A 17,911-nucleotide genomic window follows, 5' to 3' on the forward strand; every position below is an offset into this window, starting at 1 on the left:
GGATACTTTAAGGTACCTGAAGCCAAGTAATTCTTTTCATGTGCCACATTTCTAATCAAACTTTAACACCTTCATTTTTACTGAATATTTTCAGCTGTTTTCTACTTGAACTTCAAGGAGAAAATACCACAGACAAATGGACTTATTTCATTATATGTATTATATGTACCTTTTACAGTTAAGTTTTTATTCCTAAATTAAATATTTAGAGTTCGTAAAGATCTATTTATAAAAATATAAGACTAAACATCTTACCAATTTATTTGTGCATATCTAAAAAATAATTCCTACAAATGTAAGACTAAATAACTGACCAATTTATTTGTGCATATCTAAAAACTAATTCCTACAAATTTCTAAAATTTCATGCTATGTAGTCTCCCTAGATCATTAAAACCCAAACTATAAAATACCCTATTCCTTAATACCACTTTGACACTTATCCTCTTAAATAAATTTTTTTATATTATTAATTCTCCTAGCTTTACTAAACTGATTATCTCAACAACTTACAAACCCCTAAAACCAGAATGGCAATTAAATTATAGTAACAATACATAGCTAAATGCAACGCATGATCCTTGCATTGTGGGGGAAGGCTACAAAGAACATTACTGGGACAACAGCAGGAAAAAATGTCAATGCAGACTATAAACGAAGTAATAGTATTTTATCAATGTTAAATCTCCTGAGTATGATAATTTTATTATGTAACAGGAGAAAGCCTTTGTTCTCAGGAGACATATGCTCAACACTAAAGTAACGGTAATGTTTATGATGCCTACAACTTTCAAATAATTCAGTAAATACTTTTACTATTCTTGCAATTTTTCTTAAGTTTGAAATTTTGAAATTTTTCAAAATAAAAAGTGGGGGAAAACTTAACAATGACAGTAAGTAAAAAAGCTGCTCTTGTAACAGCCCATTCTCTCTCTTAAGACAAGCTAACAGGTAGCCAAATCACAATCAGAAGTGATTTGAAGAGCATGGAATCAGCAAGGAAAATTAGAGGTGATTCCTAAGTGTAATGGCAAAGGACTGATTCAGATACGTTTTGTTCCTGAATCAGGATAATCTCTCTTAGCAAGTGGCTAAGTATAAGCAAATCACCATCTGAGTTGTACTTAAGTCCACATATATAGATTTCCCTAAAAACTAACTCCATCCCCAAACCCACCAGTGCTTTATTCATTTTTGTTATTCCTTTCCTATCAACTCTTTTTTTCCCATTCCCATCAATAAGGTACAAGGTTACCCAGTGTTCTGCATTTTCACCAACACTTATTTCTGTTTAATATTTGTTTTCATAGCCATCCAGTGTGGATGAAGTGGTTCCTCATTGGGTTTTTTTGTTTTGTTTTGTTTTTTTTAATTTTTAGTGAGATTGTTCACATACCATACAATTATCTAAAGATTCAAAGTGTACAATCAGTTGCCCCTGGTACCTTCATACAACTGTGCATTCATCACCACACTTTATTTTTCTTCAATTTTTAGAACCTTTTCATTACTCCAGACAAGAAATAAAGTGAAAGACAAAAAAAGAAAAAAAAAAAGAAAAAAGAAAAGAAAAGGAAACTCAAATCCTCCCATATCCCTAACCAATCCCCCTCAATTGTTGACTCGTAGTATTGGTATAGTACATTTGTTACTGTTTATGAAAGAACACTGAAATACTAACTGTAGTATATAGTTTGCAATAGGTATATATTTCTTCCCTATATGCCCCTCTATTATTAACTTCTAATTGTATTGTCATACATTTGTTCTGGTTCATGGAAGAGATTTCTAATATTTGTGAAGTTAATCATGGACATTGCCCATCATAAGATTCAGTTTTATACATTCCCAACTTTTGACCTCCAACTTTCCTTCTGGTGACATATATGGCTCTGAGCTTCCCCTTTACACCTCATTTACACACCATTCAGCACTGTTAGTTATTCTCACATCTTGCTACCAACACCTCTGTCCATTTCCAAACATTTAAGTTCATCCTAGTTGAACATTCTGCTCATACTGAGCAATCGCTCTCCATTCTTTAGCCTCGTCCTATATCTTGGTACCTTATATTTCATGTCTATGAGTTTGCATATTATAATTAGTTCCTATCAGTGAGACCATGTAATATTTGTCCTTTTGTGTCTGGCTTATTTCACTCAGTATATTGCCCTTGAGGTTTTGACAGCAACCCATTTTTTTTAGATGGTTTTGTTCACATGTCATACATTCCATCCTAAGTAAACAACTGATGGTTCTCTGTATGGTCACATATTTATGTGTTCACCACCTTCACCACTATCTATATAACGGCATCTACATTTCTTCCACAAGGCAGGAGGGAGAGTCAAAGAAGGTAGAGAGACAAAAGAAAAAGAAAGAGGAAAAAAAATGACAGCTAGGAAGCAGCAAAAGGAAAGATAACCTTAAATCAAAGTAGGGTAAAGAGTCAGACAACCTCTTTGAAATGTTCTTTTATTGTATGTTTTTCTTTTTTATTTTTTTATTTTTTTATTTTTGTTTTTCCATACAGTTGATTTAAAAAGGAAAAAAAGGTTAAAAAAAAAAAAAAAAAAAAAACAAGGAAAAAAATATGTAGTGCCCCCTTGAGAAGCCTGTGGAGAATGCAGGGGTATTGGCCTACCCCACCTCAATGGTTGCTAACATGACCACAGACATAGGGGACTGGTGGTTTGATGGGTTGAGCCCTCTACCATAGGTTTTACCCTTGGGAAGATGGTTGCTGCAAAGGAGAGGCTAGGCCTCCCTATAATTGTGCCTAAGAGCCTCCTCCCGAATGCCTCTTTGTTGCTCAGATGTGGCTCTCTCTCTCTAGCTAAGCCAACTCGAAAGGTGAAATCACTGCCCTCCCCCCTACGTGGGATCAGACACCCAGGGGAGTGAATCTCCCTGGCAATGTGGAATATGACTCCTGGGGAGGAATGTAGACCTGGCATCATGGGATGGAGAACATCTTCTTGACCAAAAGGGGGATATGAAAGGAAATGAAATAAGCTTCAGTAGCAGAGAGATTCCAAAAGGAGCCGAGAGGTCACTCTGGTGGGCACTCTTACGCACAATTTAGACAATCCTTTTTAGGTTCTAAAGAATTGGGGTAGCTGGTGGTGGATACCTGAAACTATCAAACTACAACCCAGAACCCATGAATCTCGAAGACAATTGTATAAAAATGTAGCTTATGAGGGGTGACAATGGGATTGGGAAAACCGTAAGGACCACACTCCACTTTGTCTAGTTTATGGATGGATGAGTAGAAAAATAGGGGAAGGAAACAAACAAACAGACAGACAGACAAAGGTACCCAGTGTTCTTTTTTACTTCAATTGCTCTTTTTCACTTTAATTATTATTCTTATTATTTTTGTGTGTGTGCTAATGAAGGTGTCAGGGATTGATTTAGGTGATGAATGTACAACTATGTAATGGTACTGTGAACAATCGAATGTACTATTTGTTTTGTATGACTGCGTGGTAAGTGAATATATCTCAATAAAATGAAGATTAAAAAAAAAAAAAAAAGAATCAGACACCACCACCAATGTCAAGTGTCTAACACACCTCCCCTATCCCCCCCTCTTATCTGCATTTACCTTGGTTTATCACCTTTGTTACATTAAAGGAAGCATAACACAATGATTCTGTTAGTTACAGTCTCTGGTTTATGTTGATTTCATCCCTCCCCCAGTGCCTCCCCATTTTTAACATCTTGCAAGGTTGACATTTGCTTGTTCTCCCTCGTAAAAGAACATATTTGTACATTTTATCACAATGGTTGAACATTCTAGATTTCACTGAGTTACACAGTCCCAGTCTTTATCTTTCCTCCTTTCTTCTGGTGTCTCACATGCTCCCAACCTTCCTCTCTCAACCATATTCATAGTTATCTTTGTTCGTGGTGTATTTACATTGCTATGCTACCAGTTCCCAAAACTGTGTTCCAAACCACGCACTCCTGTCTTCTCCTATCACTCTGTAGTGCTCCCTTTAATATTTCCTGTAGGGCAGGAGCCTTGTTCACAAAGTCTCTGTTTGTTGGAAAATATTTTGAACTCTCCCTCATATTTGAAGGACAGCTTTGCTGGATATAGGATTCTTGGTTGGTGGTTTTTCTCTTTCAGTATCTTAAATATATCAAACCGCTTCCTTCTTGCCTCCATGGTTTCTGCTGAGAGATCTGCACAGTCTTATTAAGCTTCCTTTGTATATGATGGATTGCTTTTCTCTTGCTGCTTTCAGGATTCTCTCTTTGTCTTTGACGTTAGATAATCTGATTATTAAGTGTCTTGGCATAGGCCTATTCAGATCTATTCTGTTTGGAGTATGCTGCGCTTCTTGGATCTGTAATTTTATGTCTTTCTTAAGAGATGGAAAATTTTCATTGATTATTTCCTCTATTAGTGCTTCTGCCTCTTTTCCCTTCTCTTCCTCTGGGACACCAATGATACATACATTCTTGTACTCTGCTTCATCCTTAAGTTCTCATTCTTTTCTCCATCTCCTCCTTTGCTTGTAGGCTTTCAGGTGTTTTGTTCTCCAGTTCATGAGTGTTTTCTTCTGCCTCTTGAGATCTGCTGTTTTATGTTTCCACTGTGTCTTTTGTCTCTTGTGCCTTTCATTTCCATAGATTCTGCTAGTTGTTTTTTTGAACTTTCAATTTCTGCCCTATGTATGCCCAGTGTTTTCTTTATAGCCTTTATCTCTTTTGCCAAATCTTCTCTAAACTTTTTGAATTGATTTTAGCATTAGTTGTTTAAATTCCCGTATCTCAGCTGAAGTGTACGTTTGTTCCTCTGACTGGGCCATAAATTTGTTTTTCTTAGTGTAGGTTGTAGTTTTCTGTTGTCTAGGCATCTGACCTCCTAGGCCACCCAATCAGGTTTTCCCAGATGAGAACAGGCTCAGGTCACAGAAGGAGGAAATATTCAGTATACGGTTTCCCTGTTGGTTTTTCTTAGAGAACTGACACACCCTTTGCTTTTCTGCCTGGCAGGTGCACCTGTCAGCCTATCACCAGCCGGTGTAAGGGGGTGTGGCCCGTGGCTCTCCGCCCCCAGGCTTTGGGGTCTGGTTCCGGTAAGGCAGCCAGTAGAGCTGGGCCCCTCCCTTTCCTCTTGGGAAGCTATGCCCCCTCCAGAGAGGTCTTCTGCATATCAGTAAGTTCTTCATTTCACTGACTCTGCTGGTCAAAGTGCTGTGATTTTAAAATGGCTGAGGCTTTCTTTACTGCAAAGCGCTGCACGCTGAAAACAGCTGAGGCTTTCTCCGCAGAGAGAGAAAGGGAAAGAAAACTCCCAGATTCACCCGTCAGCCAGAGACAGCACCTGATCCTCTGTGCTCCCCATCCTGAGACAGATATGTCCCCTGACTCTCCCAAGGTCAGTTGTCACCAAAAGCCTCTGTCTGCTTGCTGGGGATTTGCTGTCTCTATTGAGCAGTTAACATTAAAACCCCAGTTGGAGCTGGGCTGCGGTACACTAGCTTGTTTGGAGAGTTCTGCTCTCTAGCACCGCGAGGCTTCCATGATGGAGGGGCTCTCAGCTCTCGGCTCTCGGCATGGGTCCGCAGTTCTTACTTACAGATTTTATGCTGCGATCTCGGGCATTCCTCCCAATTCAGGTTGGTGGATGATGAGTGGACAGTCACCTTTGTCTGCCCACAGTTATTCCAGGTTATTCACTAGTTTTTTGGTCATTTATGAATTGTTCCGGGGGACTAACAGTCTTCCACTCCTCTCTATGCCGCCATCTTAGCTCCTCTCTCCTATCAACTTTTTAACATTTAGCTAAAGTCTGGTAGAAACTGAATCTGCGCAATTAGTGAAATCACATGGCTATGGGAAACATCTCAACAAATTCCTATCTATGTCTTTACCAAAGCAGATGAAATTTTAATGGCTTCCTAAATCACTAGAGAAACTACCTGTTCTCCTACAATGGATCAAGTTTAATCCTGAAAACTCATTTGCCAAATTTGACAGATGAAATTTCTCTTAAGATTACAAAGATCTGAAAATTAGAGACTAGCCACAGAACTTTATGTTGCTTCACTAACACTCCCCCTCAAAATAGCCACAAGAGGGTGCCATTCCATGAAATTAGCAAACTGAAAAGGCGAACAGGTTAATGAAACCCAGCCTTCTGACCATGAAATATATGGGAGAGAGAGGTAGGGAGAAAAATGTCATGCAAATCATTTAGGTGTTAGAAAATTTAGGCTTAATGAAATGTCAAAAATTTCATCTACAGAACCCTAAAAAGTCACTAAGGCTGACTCAAGCTAGCAACCAAGCCAGAGAATAATACAACACAAAAGCAGCGTATGGGAATTATTTTCAAAAGCCACATTCACACTATTTTAATCTAAAGCCTTCTTCAAATCTTCTTAACTTGACTGTTCCTGTCCAACAGGAAGGCTTCTTAGTTACGTTAAGATGACACAATAATCAACTTCAAACTCTCCTTAGCTTTATGACATTGAATGTTCTGCTTATCGCCACTGCAGGTGCCAGACGCCATGATGGAATCCTCCACAAAGCCAAATGATACTTCAAAACTATCTGTGCCTTCACAAATGCAATGAAAAAACAGGTTCTAACTTAAAAGTCCAACCATAAATGGCAAAAATTCTGAAAAGAAACTCTTCTCTGTTTTCTTGTGATTTAACACAAAAATTTTAAAAGGGATTTAAATTTAAAAAAAAAAAAAGGCAGCTTAAACTTTCCCCCGTATTTTAATCTAGTATGAGTTAATAAAGTTTAAGAATGAACATTTAAAAACAGTGACTGAAAATGTAACTGAAGACTAAATACTAAGCTTGCTAAATGGCACATTCTTCCTTGCCATTTTTTTGGAAGTCCAATGATACAGGTGTCCTTTATCCTTATCCCAAATACAATCTATTCTCCCCACCAATAACTTCATCCTCTTTCATCATTTCATGTGGCCTCCCTACTGTCAGAAGTTAAAGACGATAACAGGAGGTCCAGGTAGGAATATCTGCATGTGTCTGGCCTCACAATCAAAATGCCTGAAGAAGACTGTGTTGTAGCTTAGGCCGAAGGAAAACAGCAGTAGTTCACTGTTACCCATGAGATACTCGGAAGATGGAGATGTTCCTGGGTGAAACAAGGATTGAGGTTGCTACTAGTACTTAACACCCAGAGACAGACATCCTGCAATGCACAGCATAGTCCCACATAAGGAAGCACTGCTCCACCCAAATTGCCAATAGAACCATCGCCCCCAACAGAGACACACTGGGAAGGGAAGTTATAGGTCGACTTCATGTAAGTTGTACTTGCCATTAATATAACCAAATCAATCTATTCAGACAGAACAGACTAACAAATTGTTTTTATAACCAAAAATGTTTTTTTTTAAATCCCTTACCAAGTTCTACTTAAACAAAATGAGATTATAAGGTAACGATACTATATTCTTTGCCAAATACATCAGAATTTGCAAATTCATGTGTAATTCTTACCATTAGTCACACTGAAGTTACCAAAACAAAAACAAAAAAGATTCTCACAGTAGTCCATTACTCAAAACACATCTGAAATGCCTCTTTGGCACTAACTTACGTTTCAAACAGGAAAATCAATTTCCTTACTTTTAATTTACTTAATTTTTAAAGAAAAATGAGCTTTCCAAATTTGAGTAATGACCTTACCACTAAAAGGCCTTCGTATAACCAGCTATTTATAAATATCAAATACCTTTTGCCACCAGTTTGTTCTTATCAGAGTGTTATAAAAGCAATTTCAAAACCAGACTTTAAAAAAAAAATCACCAGATTATCAAAACTTATATAATTGTACACTTAAAAAAATCACTAGATTACCAAAACTTATATAATTGTACACTTAAGATTTAGGCTTTCACAATAAATAAATCATATATATATATATATTTAAAACTATAAATGAATATTGAACTTTAGTTTGTAGCAATTTGATTACCACAGTGGTATGGTTTAGCAATTCTGAAACTATTTCATGTGCTTTCTAGACATGAGCAAATGAGTAAATATTAGTGGGATCCAAGTTTTCACTGTTGGAGAAAGGGAATCACAAATATTGAAAAGGAGAAAAACTAGAATGTACCCTGTGATGGTGGATTAGAATTAAAAGAATCAGTATGAACTCACCGTTTTATATAGACAGATAAATGTAGAGACAGATGTGTTTATGTATAAGTATGACTGTGCATGTGTGTGTATATGGATCCGTACACACACATATACACATTTCCCTGCTTTGTCTAAGAGGGCCTAGAAGCAATGACACACCAGTAGCAATGAGCAAGTCTACCATCAAGATCTTGGTTTCAAAATATAGTTCTCACTAAAAGGAACCAGGGCTCCTTATAGAAAAACTAATTACAAAGCTGGAGTAGAGAAAATACAAAATGACTCTCAATTATCTGGTTGCATCAAATGTAAGAACATGCTCCAAGAATGATGGGATATTTATACAATCCCAAAGTAACTCCCCATGAATGATGTATTAGCTGTAAGGGAAAAATGGGAAGCATAGTGGAGAAACCTGGCAGACACAACTTTAACCAAGTTATCAAAGTTAACATCACCAGAAACAAAACAAATGGGTCCCATGTGCCTTCTGATATGATGCACTGAAAACACAACATGACTTCTATGGTATTTCTGCCAAATAGGCATAATACAAATCTAATCATGAAGAAACATCAAACTCAAACGGAGGGCCTGTATTTTTCAAAAATGTCAATGTCATAAAAGACAGCCAAAGGCTGAGGTACTATTCCTGACTAATTAACTACAGAGATTTGACAACTAAATGCAATACATAGTCCTGCATTTGAATGTGGACCAGGATTTTTTTTAAAAAATTAGCTTTCTAAAGCATAATATTAGATCAACTGAGAAAATATAAATATAGGCTGCAGCTTAGATAACATTATTTCCTGATATTGGCCATTATACTGTGGTTACATAGGAGAATGTCTTCATTCTTAAATACACACTGAAATATTTAGAAATAGTCATGACAACTAATATTTTCTCAAGTTAACGTGTTTGTATATATATATATGATAGCATGTGCAAGCACAAATGAGACAGAATGCATAAACAATTTTTTTTTGTCAAATGTTTTTTTTTCTTCAATGGATAACTTGCCTTTTGCCACGGCAGGGTCTATATTCCCATCACTGTTCCTATGCCACAAAATATTTTATCTGTAACATTCATTTTTTCTAAATCCAGGCTCCCAAATGTTAAATATTACCATCTTTTCAGAACTTGGCAACATAAATGAAGGACTCTGAGATACAGCTAATTTTGCTTTTAATATTAAATATTAGGATCAAGAAACCTAAACCGCAGAAGTAGTACCACTGAGGAGAGCACTGTATTTTAAAATAAAGATTTTAAGACCTAAGAGGACTGGGACTTGTTCCTAAGAAGCACTTTGCCCTCCCAATATACCATCAAATGTGTACTATGCTTCTTACATGTTTCCTATATTATAAAGGTGAAATTTGACTTCTTGTCTTATTTACTCTGCGTATTTTCTTTTCTGTTAGTACAGATCTCTACTTAACTCCCTATATCATGTATACGTAAGTCCAGACCCAGAGCAGGCTCTCATCTTCACACCTACCATGCAGGGATCCCTTTGGAAGAAAAGATCAGTAATACACACAAAGAGAAAGGCATGAACTCACAGGTCCCGAAAAACAATGCTTGAAGAACATACAATAACATTGACTAATTTTTAAGATATGCCATTGAAGAACTAAAAGAATTTACATAAAGTTGAGCTCAAAAAAATGAGATGTTATATTTTGTGTTTTACCTGGATATTGCAGCTTTTTCCATTATTTCCTGCTGAATGAGCCCAGATGGTTCAATGACATCCAATATGATTATGCTCCACAATTTGTCTAATTTTGGCCTCTGTAACACAGCAGATTCATCCTCCACGTGCCTCAGCCAAAACTCAAGTGTTTCTTTAGGAAAGTGATTAGCTTCAGAAATGAGATCCAGAGTAATACGATGTAGGTCTTTCTCCACAGAACTGTAAGCTTTAACCTGCCCAAACATACCCGCAATTATGGGAAGAATAGAGAAGCCTTCAGACACATCTAACACATACAAAGGGTCAGGAGCATTCTGTATTGAATTCTCGTTCTGTCCACTTCCAGAGCTCATTTCATTCTGACAATGAGTATCCATGGCCTCCAACAATTTCTCCGGGGTCAATGAAGACAACACTTTCCTCATTGCCATTTTAAAGCCTTCATGATACAGGATATTATTAAGCAAAGCGATTTCCGTGGATTCCAATACACATATCTGCTCTATAGCATCTGGTTTACTGGTCTGAAGGTTAGCCAGGGCACTACAGAGTTCGGCCTCATTTCCTAAAGATAGCAAGTCTTTATTCTGAGTAAAACTTTTTGTAACATCCATTTCATGTTCCAAACCCAAGACACTGATACTCTGGATTCTTAAGTAACAGTCTTGACAAGACACTTCTATCATCACATGGTCCCCTGGCTTTATCCGATAGTCTTCATTAAACAGTAAGAAAGAAAGAAAAAGTATAATTCTGATTAATATAGTGTCTTTATAAGCCTCCCCTCTTACACAAACATGCCCCACTCTTTTTTAAATCTCTACAGGAGGGGTTTTAACTATTCATCCAATACACACATACACACACACACAAACATCCTAGGGCTTTACTTAGGGTAAAATTGAAGTTTGAAGACAATTAACTGGCAGCGTAACAGAGAGATTCAAGAGCTCCATTACTGGACTCTTAAGACTAGCAGTACTACAGTGCTTTACTACAGACATAGATATTACCACTTCCTCAAACTGGGTGTGTCTGTGGGCACATGGGGTGGGGTGGGGGCACTGACAATCATCTTTAATAATGAAGCCAATAATAACAAAGATAAACGAATTCCAAATCAATACCAAAACTCACTTTAGCTTAAATTTCTCTAAGAGAAATTTCCAAAGAACTAGTAGTATACAACAGAACCATACCAGTAATAGCTCTTAACTACAAGTATTTAGATATTCTTACATGTTTAGGAATTTGAGAGTATAAGGAAGGGCTAAGTCCTATAATGAAGACTAGTATCACAGTCTGTTCCATGAGCTTTCACACTTGGGAGAATTTTAAAATTCAGATGTTGAATCACAATTCCTTCTCACCAGTCCTAGAATGATAAAGGCCTTTGAGATTAATTATTAAAACTACCTTAATCAATTTATTTTGTTAAAATTTGCAGCATTTTCAAAAGCCAGATGAAAACGTAAGTTATTCTTGTGTTTAAATATGTTTAAAATGCCCTTTCCTTAAGAAGGATTTTTTTTTAAAAAGGTCTATCTGAGAAAGTCACTATAAAGGAATTGGAATAAACAAACACAAATTAAAAATACTATTTATTGAGTGCCTGTCATTATGGAAGACATTTTACACCCATTATCTTCTAATAATCCCACAGCAATCCTGCAAGGCAGGCAGTATCATTTTTTATGGATGACAACAAAAGCTCTGAGAAATAACTAGCCAGGCTGGTCAGGAAGCCACTAAGTAACAGAGTCAAGATGTGAATCCAGATCTACCTAACTCCAAAAACACCATACCAGTCACAACACTTTACTGACTCCATGACTTAATGACCCTGCCAGATAAAATCCTTGACTGTGAGACTAAACAGAATATAGAGACTTATTCCCGTCCTGTTCAAAAAGGATAGTTTTTAGACGTAATACAATTTCCATTTACTATATTGTTATCCATCAAACTGCTAGTAGAAAAATTCCTGTATGAAAAATATCTGTAATATAGAACTTCCCTAGGAAGTTCATAGGTGCATGTGAACTCCCTAAAACTGTTTGCAAAACTTTGTACTTATGTGAGTAGGTTCATTTTTTGACAGAGGGCTCCACAGATGCCATCAGATTCCCTAAGGGGTAAGAATTCCTGCGCTAAAAGTAATACCTTTCCATAAAAATTGTGCCAGCATTTCTCTCATGTACTGATAACCAGAGTAATCGAAACCAAAGAAATGATTTGATATATAGTATTTTTGAATGACATGCAACAGGGTGAATGTTTTATTCTCCTTAACTAAATACATTAATTATTGAAACTACTTTTAAACAAGAAACATAAAACTTTGAAAGATTTAACCAACCTCACTTAACTGGAAACCTCATATCCACAGCATATTTTGGGGGAGTTTATTGCCACTGACTCAAATGCTTAGAGGATTAAAGGAACATGTTTAATAAAACAAAAACCAAAAAAAGTTAGAAATTTACCTGCAAGGTCCTGTACAGGGTAAACAGCCTGTTCCCAACATGTTTCCTCACTAGGACTTGTAGATAAGCTGTGTTCATCATCAAGCTGGAGTACAAACCAAACCACAATAGCATCTAGTATGCCTTCTTTTATAACAGGAATGCCAATTTTATCTGGTTTTTTAGTTGCAAGACTTTTTAATTCCTAACAAAAATATAAGCAGAATGAGAGTGTTTCACACATTTCATACATACATGCCTCGGTATCATAGCACTTTCCAATTCTGTAAGTTCTCAGCTCTGCCCAGCACCCTTGGGAAACACGTATCTTAGCACACCTATTAACTATTTACATCACAATGAAAAGGAAGCCCTCATCTATTACACTGTAATAACAATTAGCTATTAAAAAGAATGAGGCAGATATACATTACTGATGTGGAAAGAAGATCATGATACCTTGGTAAATGAAAAAGGCAAGCGGAAAAGCAACAGGTATGGTTTTGTTTTTTGTTGTTGTTTTTTTTTTTTTTTTTTAAAAGTGCATGTGTAAAAAAAAAAAAAAAAAAGTGCATGTGTGCATAAGTGTATGTCTGTAGAAGCACAGAATATAAGTCTGGAAAGATGTACTTCAAACTGTTGACCTGGGAAAAGAAGCACTGATTTTTAACAAGGGAATAAAAACACTAGGACTTTTTCCTTTCCATTCTATATTACATGCATGGGTTAATCAAGTAGATATTACTTTCAAGATTAAAACTTTTAATAAGGTTTTTTTTTTTTATTGTGGCAAGGAAAAATGAAAATAAGACTCAAAATAATAAAAGGACAGCTTTTGGGTAATTAACAGCTACAATACTTTTGCTCTCCACTGGACTAGCATGTCAGATAAGGAAAGCTCTTGAAGTTTAGAAAGACAGCTCAGCCTTAGTAAACAATGCCAAATTGTAAAATTAGTTCCAGACCCTTGCTCAAGAGAAATCTAGTAACAATTAACAGGGAAAAGCTTTTATTCACTGATAAAAATCTTAAGCTAAAATGACCCTCAAAGTTTTCTGTCTCCAGGCAGTGTCAACTAAAAAATTTAATATATTTGCATCTTTAATTGTACATAAAGACCTTAAGAGAAGGATTCTATATAAACTTTCTTGACCTCTTTGGATACTTTATTTGTACAGCACATCCTCCCACCACCCACCTATATATACACTAAGGTGACAAATACGTCCTAGTTTGCCAGGGACTATCCTAAAGCATCATGTTTCAGGAATTCCCTCAGTCCTGAGCAAAAAGGATGGATATTATCCTAATACACACACAATCTAGAAATCTGGAACATTCTTCTTTTCAAGCAATACCATTTATTTGAAATGGCAGCATGACACAGAGAAAAATGTGAGAAAGATCGGGGTTAGAACTTTGGCCCCTGCATACACACGCTGCATAATCTAGGGGAAATTATTCAATGGGAGCAACATTTTCCTCATCTGCATAAGCAAAAGGATAATTATAATTCTATGGCAGCACTGCATAAGAGCCTAAGTAAGAACGTGAAAGCACCTGGCACATTATACATTCCCAACGAATGTTAGGGTTTTTTTTTTCCTCTGTATTTAAAGTAAATAAATTCCTAATTATTTCAGGAGGAAATTCTGGTTACCCTTTCTTTATTTTCTTTACCAATAAGAAGTAAATTCCATGCAAACTCATGAAATAAGGCTGTCCTATGTATTATTTTAAACAATGCATAAACTTTAATGCTCAAAAAACAGTAATCACACTTTTTTACCTGAAGATTGTTGAAATCTACTGTCATAATTTCAAAGCACTCTGTCAAAGCCAAATATCCCCCAGGAACTCGATTCATCTTCTCAGTTGTATAAGGTTCAACTGTTTCTTCAGAATCTATACAAGAATAGGCTGGACTCTGAAATTTCACATTTGTTGGCAAACAGACTCCAGCAACATCCTTAATATCTACCCTGTGGGGGGTAGAGATAAGAGTGGTTTTGTTTAGAATCAAATGACACCATCTAATATTGAGCCCAGAAAAAAATAAAAATGAAAATATATTAAAACTTAATGGACAAAGGTATCTTAAACACAATGATACACACACATACACAACTGGTAATCATAAAGGAAAACAAATAATAGGACTAAATTAAAATTAATAATTTCTGCTCATCAAAAGACATCCAGTGAGAAAGTAAAATGGCAAAATTGAGTGGGAGAAGATTTGTAATACCTGTACCCAACAAAGGGTTCATATCCAAAACATATCAAAAAATCCTACAATTTATAAAAGACAACCAGCCTAATACAAAAATGGGTGAAAAAAAAACTTAACAGAACTTGTCACCAAAGAGGATCCAAATGGCCCATAAGCTTATGAAAAGTTGCCCAGCTTCATTAGTTATCAGAGAAATGAAATTAAAACCACAATGCATACCAAAAGAAAATTAACAAACCACAGTCACACCTGAGCATTCCCATATTGTTCAGGTCACCCTCAATATCTTGTCTGTTCTTATTAGATTATTGCTCCCCCTTCATAAGCTGCTGTCTATCTCTAGGTCCCCTGTATTCTACAATATAAAACACTTATTTTACATTTTTCACAGAGTTCACATTAGTAACAACATACAAGATCTCTCTTTTTGTGTCTGGCTTATTTCACTCAGTGTTATGTCTTCAAGATTCATCCACATTGTCGTATGTTTCACCTCGTTCCTTCTTACTGCTCTTCATATTTTCTTTTGGTATGGTAGGAGCATATTGGAAGGAATTAAGTTATTTCAGGATATTTGTTTTTCCCATTGTTTTGCTTTGTTTTGTTTGGAAATGTTTTTTTATTTGATAAAGTTAATTTAAAAAAAAAAAAGAAAAAACACAATGCAGTACACAAACACCAGAATGGGGAAAATGAAAGAGACAGTCAATACCAAGTGCTGACAAGGATATAGAGTTTCATACACTATTGATGGAAGTATAAAATTAGGAAACCACTTTGGAAGACTGTTTTAATAGTACCTACTCAAGCTGAACACACCCATTCCAAATTCACTCAAGGCAGGAACCTCATGGTGTTTGGCATTTCCATTTCTGGAAATACAGCCAATAGAAATTTATATACATGATCACCAAAAAAAACGTTCATGAATATTACAGCTGTACTATTCCTAATAGCCAACAACTGGAAAAAGCCTGTATGTCTGTAACAGTAAAATGAGCAAATGTATTGTGGTCTGTTCACACAATGGCATTATTACACAGCAAAGAGAATGAACAAACTATACAAAAACATGGATGAACATACTGTTGGACATAAGAAACCACAAAAAAATTCATACTGTATGATTGTATAAAGTTCAAAACAGGCAAACTAATCCATGGCATTAGAAGTCAGGATAGTGGCTAACCCTAGGATGTGGGACACTGGTAACTAGAAGGAGTTTCTTCCAGGTTCTTGATCTGAGCACTGGTTACACAGGTGTGTCAACTTCATGAAAATTCATCAAGCTGTACATTTATGGTTTATGTACTTGCTGTTAAAATGTTTGATGTCAATAAAAAGTTTACACTGAAAAATACTTCACGAATAATTTAGCAACACCATTTTGTAAAAAGAAAATACTCCAACTCAACTCACCTTACCTCAGAGGCATTTAGTTATTAGTCTATCTGCCTTTATTAAGTTTCAGAAGTTCAAAGTCTACTTCTAGAAAGTATTTTATAATTTCAAAAGATAAATCATCAGATGGAACTACTAATGATATTATCATATTAATTATCATTATATTAACTTGTAATTCAAAAGTCATAAATTATAGAAACAAAAAGGTTTTGACAAATAAGTTCCTTTTAACTTATAAGAGTAATACATGAAACAATCGAAAGTACGATTTGTTTTGTATGACTGCGTGGTATGTGAATATATCTCAATAAAATGATGATTAAAAAAAAAAAAAATCTATGAAGGGGTTTCATTCACAGACTTACACCACCTTTTACCTAGGATTCACGGTAAGAAAGGCAAAGTTGTTTGTTTTGTTTAAGCTGAGTCTACATTTACAGGGAACAAGCTACTTAGTTCTGTTTTCACATTTTTATACTTGTGGGAGATAAATATCAAGTTATAATATATTCCTATTAATAAAGCTACATAGGGGACTGGTGGTTTGATGGGTTGAGCCCTCTACCATAAGTTTTACCCTTGGGAAGACGGTTGCTGCAAAGGAGAGGCTAGGCCTCCCTATGGTTGTGCCTAAGAGCCTCCTCTCAAATGCCTCTTTGTTGCTCAGATGTGGCCCTCTCTCTCTGGCTAAGCCAACTTGAAAGGTGAAATCACTGCCCTCCCCCCTACGTGGGATCAGACACCCAGGGGAGTGAATCTCCCTGGCAACGTGGAATATGACTCCCGGGGAGGAATGTAGACCCGGCATCGTTGGACGGAGAACATCTTCTTGACCAAAAGGGGGATGTGAAAGGAAATGAAATAAGCTTCAGTGGCGGTGAGATTCCAAAAGGAGCCGAGAGGTCACTCTGGTGGGCACTCTTACGCACACTTTAGACAACCCTTTTTAGGTTCCAAAGAATTGGGGTAGCTGGTGGTGGATACCTGAAACTATCAAACTACAACCCAGAACCCATGAATCTCGAAGACAGTTGTTCCATATTCTTAAAGAAAAAAAAAAAGACTTATTATTGTCAGTCTTTTTAATTTTAGCCATTTAAATACATTTGTGGTGGTAAATGGTTATGGTAATAATTTACATTTCCCTAATTACAAGTTATTCTGAGCATCTTTTCATTTGCTTATTTACCATTTATATGTCTTCTTTATAAGTGTCTAAAAAAATCTTAACCATTTTCAAAAAAAAAAAAAAAAAAAAAAGAGTAATACATGAACACAAACTTATTGTCAAAAGTTCAAACAATATTGTTAAATTGAAAGTCCACCTTCACAGTACTCAACTCCACTTCCACCCAGAGGCAACCATTGTTAAGTCTGATGTGTATTCTTCCAAAAATTTTTCTTTACATGTGTAATAACAGGTATGTAAATTGCTCAGACACACAGAAGCAGAGTATCTTAATCTTATCCTCTGCCCTTTTTATTCTGAAAACTATTTCAGATTTATAAAAAAGTAGGAAAGAAAGTATGAAGAATTCCAAAATGCTTTAACCAGATTCACCAATTTTTGAATATCTACATTTGCTTTATCATTCTTTCTCAGCACATATATTCTTCCTTTCGAATCTTTTGAGATGAGAGAATGCTGCATGCATTATACCCTTTTATCCTGTAATAGATACCTCAGTGTATTTATTATAAATAAGGACATTTCCTTAATCACAGTAGTTATTAGATTCAATATTTTCTAATCTATAATCAATATTCTACATTTGTGAACTGAACCAATAGTGCTCCTTTTAGCTTTTTTCCTCCTAATACAAGACCCAATACAGGATCACGTATTCAATTTAGCTACCCTATCTCCTTAATCTCCTTTAATATGAGAATTTCTCATCCTTGCTTTCATGCTGACATTTCTGAAGAATGTGCAGGCCAGTCAAATTAAAGA

The 17,911-nt window shown here is 36.0% G+C and overlaps 1 protein-coding gene across 3 annotated transcripts in view; it reads right to left on the reverse strand.

Annotated features, from left to right (window-relative positions):
• The window catches only part of PRMT9 (protein arginine methyltransferase 9), a 59,883-nt gene that overhangs the window by 18,749 nt on the left and 23,223 nt on the right, over positions 1–17,911 (reverse strand). For all 3 annotated transcript variants that reach the window (XM_037830776.1, XM_037830773.1, XM_037830774.1), the window contains exons 7-9: positions 14,113–14,305; positions 12,345–12,528; positions 9,856–10,573 (exon numbers count right to left, since the gene is read on the reverse strand). In XM_037830776.1, coding sequence (XP_037686704.1) covers positions 9,856–10,573; positions 12,345–12,528; positions 14,113–14,305 — 1,095 coding nt within the window. The remainder of the gene's footprint in view (positions 1–9,855; positions 10,574–12,344; positions 12,529–14,112; positions 14,306–17,911) is intronic.

This window comes from Choloepus didactylus, chromosome 3 (genome assembly GCF_015220235.1).
Source record: "Choloepus didactylus isolate mChoDid1 chromosome 3, mChoDid1.pri, whole genome shotgun sequence".
Classification (NCBI taxonomy): Eukaryota; Metazoa; Chordata; class Mammalia; order Pilosa; family Megalonychidae; genus Choloepus; species Choloepus didactylus.